At 35.3% G+C, this 9,806-nt stretch overlaps 1 protein-coding gene across 1 annotated transcript; it reads right to left on the reverse strand.

The window, feature by feature from the left end:
• Positions 1-1,922: 1,922 nt before the first annotated feature.
• Positions 1,923-8,333, reverse strand: LOC311076301 (uncharacterized protein). The gene is made up of 3 exons (XM_084104389.1): positions 8,260-8,333; positions 8,092-8,162; positions 1,923-7,313 (listed from the first exon to the last, which is right to left on the reverse strand). Exon 3 carries the CDS (start codon positions 6,088-6,090, stop codon positions 5,263-5,265), a length of 828 nt encoding a protein of 275 aa, XP_083960515.1. The 5' UTR covers positions 6,091-7,313; positions 8,092-8,162; positions 8,260-8,333; the 3' UTR covers positions 1,923-5,262.
• Between the last annotated feature and the right edge of the window lie 1,473 nt (positions 8,334-9,806).

Consider the following 9,806-nt stretch of genomic DNA (forward strand, 5'->3'; position numbering starts at 1 on the left):
TCATCCGAAACAGTAAAATGTATATTTTTATTTGTGTACATTCAAAATGACTACAAAATATCATGTCATTGAAAAATAAATAAAACATGATGAGCTGCTTAAGCGCGTCTCGGTCTCTTTAGATCTTTCTGGCGCTCACCAAAAATGAACCAAAATACAGAGAATAGCCTTCTTGGCGCACCTACTTTTGAAAGTCAACATTTAGATTATTTAACGTTAAATGCATTATATATGCCTGAGTCACTTTGGAATAAATCACAGCGTGTTTCATGATAAAACGTGACTTAGCCTATACAGTCCAGAAAATAGGCTATAGGTTATAGCAAATTCAGACCAACTGCTGGTCTACACAGAGAAAAAGCCCTTTCTAGGCTCTTCTGTTGTACCGAGCCATTCGTTAGTCTAGTTGTTTGATGAGAAAATTAAATGTAGCCTATAGTTGCAATACACGTATTTTGTAAGCTCCGTGCAACTGCTGCAGCGGACTATTATTACTAGAATATTAGAAATCTAATACTCAAGCTGTTTTCTCATTTTTCTACTCTTAATATTAAATAAAAAAACGACTGAACGAAAGATACACGGATTCTCTTGAACCACCACCGCGTTTGCGGCAGAAAACTACTGCAGTGCAGCCAAAATGCTCTGTTCGACTTATCTGAGATCCTTTACTCTTCCCTGTGGATGACCTGTGACCTACTTTCTGTAAGATCTGAATTTTTGAACTTGAATTTTTGAGATTGAATTTTAGAAAACTGAATTTGAAGTTCCGAATTTCTTCATCTTGAAAACTTGAATCTGTATTTTTTTAAACTGAATATTTGCAGTATACGAATTCAGAACAAAAAAACTAGCTGTTTGAAAATACATGTCTATAAAATTCAGCCATAAAAACATTTCAATTTGTTAAATTTCAAATGTTCAATATTCGTTTAAAAAAAATCAAATTCAGAACTATTTAAACTACCACCTAAAATTCAATTTTGTTAGATTTCACTTGTAAATAATTCAAATTTACACAATTCAAATTCAAATCATATTGTCATATTTTAAGCTCCATACGATTGCGTCACCGCGGCGCGATGAAGGCTGTCCCAATTCAGTTCTGCATCCTACGAATGCCGTATTCGAAGGCCGGTTGCGTCATCGCGGCGCGACGAAGGCTAAAAGCGACAGCAAATGCACCCTTCTTTCCCCGTGAAAGGAAAGATACAAAAACGGGTCCTTAGTGGCCTATTCTACCCCATAAGTCATTGCACGCCGGTGACGACAGCATTTTTTTTTTTTTAAGGCAGCCGAGACTAGAGTTCGGTGGTGGACAGCAAATTCACATTTAAATGTAAGTATTATGTTTTCATTTACTCAAATAGCTAGCGAAACCAGAGTTTCTTATAAAAGTTTCTTATAAACTAATATGAAGGGTTTTTTGGTGCAAAACTACTGAACACATGTGAGAGCAGAATTTGTAGCTGTAGAGCATACCCACACATGTGTATCAATAAATTTGAAGTCACAGAGAAATTTTTTTTAGGAGTTGTAAACTTGTAGATTTTTTTCCTCTCCTACAAACACAACACAACCGTTACACCTTCACACATTCTTCACTGCAGGTGCACAAATCCTATTCTACGAATCACACATGAAGAAACTCATACGCTCACATTTTTTGCTACAGTTGCTGCAGTGAATATGGTGCAAAACGCATTCACACACCCATATCAAAAATGTGAAGTGATGGACAAATTTTGCACACCCGCAAATTAATATGTGAATCCATACAATGAGAGTTGCACACTTGTAGAATATCTGGTCACAAATGCATTACTTTTCTTGGATAGTTTTCTAACATAATCACAAGTCCAATTACTACAACTGCTTGAATCTTTTTTTTTATTTATTTATTTATTTATTTTATTCGAAGAACTATAACATACAACATGTTATCAAGAAACAAAAAAGTAAAAAAAAGAAAGAACAGAAAAAGATGGAAATACAAATTACAACAAACAAAACAATTGCCAGGGGGAGGAAAGTATTATACACGCATATATAAAATCAAATAAATAAATTGTAAAATTTACAAATTTTCAAAGTTCTTACAGCTTTCTTATTCACAGAGTCTCTGATACTGTCAATATAAATACATATTTCAGTTAACAAAACCATAAAATTGGGGGGTTTTATTGCTAAATTTACACTTATGAATGTGGAATTTGGTCAACAGAATAAGTAAATTAAGTAAAAGTACTGTTCTTTTTGGTCAGGATAGTCAGTTAAGCCAAAAAGTACATTTCCAATAAGAGTGAAAAATGTTTTAAACACTGAATATTCTCCCTAATAAACTTTTGGACCTTACCCCATAGTGTAACTGAGTATGCACAGTGCCAAAATAAGTGCAAGGCAGTTTCCTCATATTCATTACAAAAAGTACAATTTACATTTATTCCTTTTTTAAATTTTTGTAAGTGATGACTTGCTGGATAAAATCTGTGAATAAGTTTATAAGAAACTTCTTTAATCTTATTTCTAAGATGATATTTTTGTGGTAACAACCACACTTTCCTCCAGCAAATCAATTTTCCATTTAATAAGGAGGCCGAGTGAGACAAGATATAAGGCACAGTAACAATTTCTCTTTGGAAAAGAGTACGAATAGCTCTATTATTACTCTTGAGGTATGATGAAAAACAAATTTTACCAACACAGGATTTAGTAACATCAAAAGACACTGAACCGGGAGAATGGTCTTTATCCTCTAGATAGCATTTGTGTACCAGAAGGGATTGAACCAATAACCATTACAAATTCTTTTTGAGTGACTGGTATTTTATAATAAGAAAGGAATTCATCATAAGAAAAGAGTGTTCCTTCTTTATTATATAACTGACTAACCAATTTAATATCATTGTTAAACCAGTTCTTTAAAAAAAGAGATTTGTTTATAAAGAATGTTTCTGTCATTCCAGATGAAACAGCGATGCGGAGAAAAATTGTGCTTATATATTAATGACCAAGATAGGAGCACTTGTTTGTGGAAAACAGATAACTTAGCTGGAATTTTATCTATATTATAATTACACAACAAAACAAAACTAAGACCACCAATATTTGAAAAAGCATAGTGAGGGATAAAATTCCAGACAGAAGTGGGTTTTTTTAAGTGATGCTTAATCCAATTAATCTTAAAGGTATGGTTCATTGTGGTGAAATCTAAAAAATTAAGGCCACCATTCTCATATGCGTTCATAATTACAGTCTTTTTTACATGAATTGATTTTGCCATAAGAAATCAAATAGCATTTTATCAATATTTTTACTAGTAAGGTTATCAAGATACAAAGATAAGGAGGCATATGTTAGTCGGGCTATACCTTCAGCCTTCGTAAGGAGAACTCTTCCCTTTAAGGAGAGATCTCTTTGAAGCCAGAAGTTTTTTTTTTTTTTTTGGTTTTATCTATTATGGGGTTAAAATTCAAAGAACATCTTTTCAGCTGGTCTTTAACAATAATGATACCCAAGTATCACAGTCTTTAACAGCCATTAGCTCACACTTACTGACATTGAGATAGAGACCAGAGGCATAAGAAAACTTGTTAACATTAATTGCAATTGGAATTTGATCACTATTTTTTTTTAAAAGGGTTGTATCATCGGCTAACTGGCTTATAATAATATCTATATTTGCAATTGAGATACCTTTAAGAATACTTTTTTTAACATGCATAGATAATAACTGAGTTACAAGCAGGAAAAGATACGGAGAAATAGGACAACCCTGTCTAATACCTCTTTTTAAATCAAATCTAGATGTTGTTCCATGTTTGAGTTTGAATTTGCATTATTATACAGGGTTTCAAGAGCTGCACAAAAAAAAAAACTCACCAAACCCAAAAACCTTTAAAGAAGAAAATAAAAAAAGATGCTCCACAGTGTCAAACGCTTTGCGAAAATCTAAGAATAAAATAAAACTATTTTCATCAATCAAATATGAATAATCTAATGTATCTAAAACCAACCTTACATTATTCGAAATGTGCCTGTTTTTCATAAAACCTGACTGAGTTTCATCTATAATATATTCTAATACATACTTGATTCTTTTAGCAAATATAGAGGCAATTAATTTATAATCATCAATTATAGTCAAATCTTTTTTAGGCTTAGGGATAAGGGTAATTAAATTATGAATTGAATTGGTTATTTCTTCTAAACTAATAGGTTGGTCACACACAGCCTTATCTAAATTATTTATTTTTTTATTCACTTCCACTGAATCTAAGAAGTCATTTGAGGCTTTAGCATCATATTGTGACGCATATAGATTACAGTAGAAGGTGGAGCAATACTCTGAAATCTCTTTAGGGTCCTTGGATATTTTATCATTAATTTTTAATTGATGAATAGTATTTAACGTAGCGTTATTCTTTTCTAATCTAAAGTAGTAGGAGGTATTCTGTTCACCTTCCTCCAGCCATCTTTTCCTAGACCTTATAAAGGCTCCTTCAGCCTTTTTTTTTATAGATGTTGTCTAGTTTGCTTTGTAATTCTGCCATATTTGTTTTATCTATATCTGAAAAGTTATTAGACCCTTTGTTTAGGAGTGAGGTAATTCCAAATATAATTATATCTTCATGTTCTTTATTAACTTTAGCAAGATGACTGCCAACATGCCTTAAATATTTTGAAGCCTCAAATTTAAAAAGTTCCCAATTAGTGCATTATAATTTGTCTGTATTAGCCTTTTTTTTTTTAAATAGTCATATTTCTCCATAAAAGTTTTTAAAAGCAAGTTACATGGAGTGTTCTTTGGTGGCATACGATCTAGCATATTATCTGGAGCAATGTTAAAGTCTCCTCCAATACAAATTATACCAGATGGATTTTTGTTTAGCTATAAGGCAATTTTGTTTTCAATCACCTCAAAAAGAGCCCTGTTTTCATTTGAAGAGTTGTAACCATACACGTTAATCAAAAAAATGAAAATGTTATTAGTGTAAAGAACCAAAAAAATAAAATGCCCGCAAGGGTCACAGTAATAATGTAGAACATCACCAGCAAACTTATTCTTTAGTGTTAAAACACCTGCCGAACGTTCAGTTACATATGTTAACAAAAACACAAGCCGTAATAATACAGGCGCATCATCCATAGATGTGATGGTAGCTGGTAATCGAAAACTTCAATAAAGATCATAAAGTTCTTCGACGATAAACTGGTCCGCTAAAGGGAGTTATGATCGTAAAAGAAAGTCTTTTTATTTTTTTATTTTTCAGCAGACGCAGGCAAACGGATCTCAGTAACATTAATGAAGGCGCGTGCACCGACGTAGTAGGCAGCTTTTCCAGCTGCGCGTGCTTCTTCTACCATAGGCCACAACTTCTTCCGTCTTTCTCTGTCCAGTGGAGTAAGGTCTTCCATAAACCGCATCCCATTGTCCTTTAGATAAGCCGAAGACTTTGCTGCCTTCCATATAGCATCCCTGATAATGCGCGAGGTAAACTGCACTATGACAGCACGAGGGACAGACTTGTTGCAAATTTCATTTTGCTTTTTCCCCAATCTGTGAACTGAGTCTATAGCAAAGGAGAATTTGCCCTTCCCTTCAGGATATGTTTGTTCACATAAGCGGATGACTTCATCCCTGATGTTCTCCTTCTCCTTTTCTAGAACCCCTCTCAGCCGAAGATTCCAGCGCCTCGAATATCTCTCCATGTCAGCTAAACGAGTTTCACACGTCTCAATTCGCTGCTCGCCGAGTTGCAACCGAGAAGCTAGGTGGTCAACCTTCACTTTCATATCTTTGACTTCAGCAGAGACAAAGTCCACAGTCTTTTTCAAGCCCTCAATTTTCATAGCATTGTTACTCACCAACTTTTTAAGAGAATCAGAGCGCTCGTTGATCAGTGATGAAATGGATGATAGCATCGCGACCACATCTTCCAAAGTCTCCATTTTTCCATTCTTAGAAACAGGCTTAGTTGGCGTGTCAGGAAGATGAGTTAAGCAAAGAGTATCCAGAGTATGTCCAGGACCGGGATCAGTAACAGCAGAAAGTGTGTAATCGTGCATATCAACGGATTCATCCATCATACTTTTCGACCGTTCTTTACGTTTTTGGCATAATTATTCCACATTTACATCATTAATAAAACACACAATGGATGTGTAAGGTAACCAGTTGAAAGTAGACAGTTTACATGAGTAATAATAGTTTTTTGTCAGCAGAGCTACTAATAGTTATCTTAACATGCCGCCATCTTGGATCGCCACCTCCAACTGCTTGAATCTGCTGCTACGAGTCTCAAACGCAGTTTTTTCACCTTCAAATGGCAAGTTCCACACGCTCTCACTTTTGCACCATATACTCCGTGAAATGTGGCGCAAAAGTGATTTGTGCATCTGTGAGGCAGCGGCAGGCCCTGTTCAGAGAGCAGAGAATTTCGGCCAATCAGAAGAGCTCGTTTGAGCCGTCGGCGCGCAGTCCAGAAAGGGGAAAAAAACCATGACCATCGGGTAAGCCTTTATTGTTTCACGAAATGTAAGTTACACTAACGCTAATGCTAGCCTATCTGTTCTGTTAAGTTTGCTATTCTATCGTCTCATAATTAAAGATACTCTCATATTAAACAATGTATTCCTTATATTCTCTTCTGCTTTACCTTCTAGAAAAATGACAGAACAGGGTGGGTCTTCGCAGGTCAGTATCATATCATATCAAATGTGTGCAATGTTTTTGTAACCCTTTGTCCGATATAATAACAGAGTAACAGGTAATTAGTTATCTTTAACAGTATTTGGACCAGTAACAGAAGATGCTAAGTCTTTAAGAGCCAGTGGTTTGACATCAATAAAGACAGAAAACAGTAATTTGCGTTGTTGTGATCAATCTTTGTTTAACAACAGGAGCAATAACAAACAGTGTAACAATTTAGTTCAGAGAATGTATATAAAGAAATAAGAAAATAATAAAGCCGGCATAAGTTTCCCTTAAAACAAAAGAAATAAAACCCAGTTCCAAAAATAGTCTTATTGCTCGTTGGGGCCCTTTTTTGGTTGAATCAGTGTCGTGACAGTATCAGTATGCCAGTGCTCGTGGATCCTACCACACAATCCGTGAAGGAGGGAAAGTGAGACTGCGCATAGACTTATGCTCGTGGGTCCGTGGCTCGCCACCCAACGTACGCTGGGAATCTTTCGGGGTTTCAGGGTGTGAACATCCAATCCCAATCCAACCGGAAGGCTTCAGCTCCAGGTCGGGCGTGACTTCCGATCCATGTGCATCACTGGAATGAATCTGGCAAAAAAAACCTGACCTATGGGTTGGCCAGAGGAAATCCAAAAGCTCATTACATTCATATTCTGTCTATCTCATGAATTATCACCAATCAATAACATTCCACTTTATATCAACTGGTTCAAGTCATGTTCTTCAAGAAGGTTTAGTCGCACAACAATAATATATCAAGTATCAGATCCAAGTGTTTATAGTAGTGAACTATAAATATATCCTAAAGCGCTTTTACATCCATGTTCATTCATTTTAAACAAAACCAATTTCAAGTATTAATGGTTATTGCTATTCAAGGTAGTAACAAACTCACAATACAAATACAATACAAATAAGAGCTACAATTTGTGCAAAACAATTAATGCAAGAACATTCATAGAGATCTAGGAGGTACTAGTAAGGCTAAGTGTGCTTTATCATCCCTCCCTGCACCGGTAACAGTGAGGGAATGCACTAAAAAAATTGACCTCTTAAATCACTGACTTCACATACATATGCTTTAACACCTTTTTTCCTTTACACACATAGTAAACATATTGATATAGAAAACAGCATCTTTTGCAAACCCAACTGGAAATAAATCCATTTTTGCAAGGATAAGAGCACATGTAGCACTGAACACCCAAGCTAGCAGGGTAGCTAGGCTCACATTAGCAACATTAGCATCGTGATACAGCATTGAGTAGCTATTACAGCCGTTAACAGACTTTCTAAATGGCAGCTTATCAACTGTTACCATTTCCAGCATAATTAGTTCCTTTACAGGTAACCTAACAGGTCTCAGAGTTTTTTTCTTCACTCACCGTTGAGTCAATGAGTGGGTCTCTCTAAATTGGCTGTCTGATCAGCGGCAGCCGTCTGCCGATCGCGCTCTCTATAAAGTGTAAACATGACAACATAGCCGTCATCATATGTTTAACATCCTCATTAATTAATGGAATCCCGTTGGAGGGGATATTTATGTTTCTTACCCTATGGATGGTAACTGATTCGGAATTCAGCTAGGCAACGAAACAGCCATGCAGTCTTTCAGTCAGGAAGTAGCTAACAGGAAGTGAAAGCGGAGCTCGATTGCCTGAAGCTTTGGAGCTCAGTGATTGGTCAGCTCCTCACAAAAGGAGCATGGGAATTGTAGTGCGAACAGTTTTTTATCTTTTTATGCATTTGATCACTTATTGTAGATGGCGTTTTTTTAAACCCACCTTTTTAACAAACACTTATTTATTCATTGTCATCACTTAACTGTTTTTTTTTTTCTTTTTTTAATACATAGAAAATGTACTTTGATTAATTAACTTAAAACATTTATCTCAAGACTCGATTACTTTAAGAAAGGGATTATTATGCCAAGACTTCGTTTTAAGACCTGGTTACATTTTTCTTTCTTTTGGTTTGGTTTGTTTTTGGTGGATGATAACATAGGAATACCATAGTAAAGTAAAGGTATTTTATTTGCCCAGTAGGCATAATTGGAAGCTGCAGTGAGTCACAGAGCAGGTTAATTTACATTCTATAAAGCCAATGCGATTTAAAGCATGTTTTAAATCCAAAATTACTGCAAATTGGTGTTCCATGAAATATAAAATCACTATTTACATAGTTTAAGAATAGTTAGTTCACTCCCAAAATCAGCTGACCTGCAACAGTTGCTTAACCACTTAGAAACAGGCGCTTCCTCACAAAACTAAGCTAGACTGAGTGCAATACTGTTTGGTCATATTTATCATTGTTTCTCTGTGCCATGACTATAACATAATTCCAGTATTTTTATTTCAGGTTTGATTTATGCAAAACTTATAAATTATTATAGTCCAGTCATGTTTGTTTTAATAATTGTTTATTGCCATAAATGTATCATTTAGGCAGCCAATATTGTTGAGATGCTAGAAGGATTGTTTTTGTAATATAGTTTTTTTCTCTCTAGGAAATGCTACTGTTGGGAACTTTTATTCCTTCATCGAAGCAAAAACCAGGAGACTTGAGATGGATTTTATAAGCAGAAGAGATTTATCCTTTAGAGTCTGTAGTTCATCAAGTCTGATGTTCATCAAGTCTATAGTTCATCATTATCAAGTCTAACTCATAATACAGTATTCATTGTAATTATACTTTTCAAAGAGGGGAGGGATTACATAGAGGTGGAGACTCTGAATAAAGCATGTAAATGAGTATACAGGTTAAGGAACCCGCCCCAGACTCCAGCGTGTTACCAGTCTCAGCATAACCATTCAAACGCATATGTGCTAATCCAATCAGCCTAGCGATTCAACGTCTGGGCTGTGGCTCTGGCTCCAAGAGCCATTAAAGACAATAGGTTAGCGTCTCCATGATCTGACTCATTTAACTTACAAAGGAAAAACAGGTCTGGCAGGAATCTCTTGCTGTAAACTCAATAATCACTTTCTCAGTTTATATACTATTGTAGTGGAAACATTTAATACATTTGTAATACAACACTTCCCCCTTTGATAGTTCTTAAAAACTCTCACAAAATACAAATTTAGACACTTAAAAGTTC

This window comes from Abramis brama (genome assembly GCF_963993115.1).
Source record: "Abramis brama genome assembly, chromosome: 25".
NCBI classification, from domain to species: Eukaryota; Metazoa; Chordata; class Actinopteri; order Cypriniformes; family Leuciscidae; genus Abramis; species Abramis brama.

Excerpts from the sequence above, each read along its gene's own strand:
- LOC311076301 (XM_084104389.1), bottom strand. The coding sequence starts at position 6,090 with ATGATGGATGAATCCGTTGATATGCACGATTACACACTTTCTGCTGTT.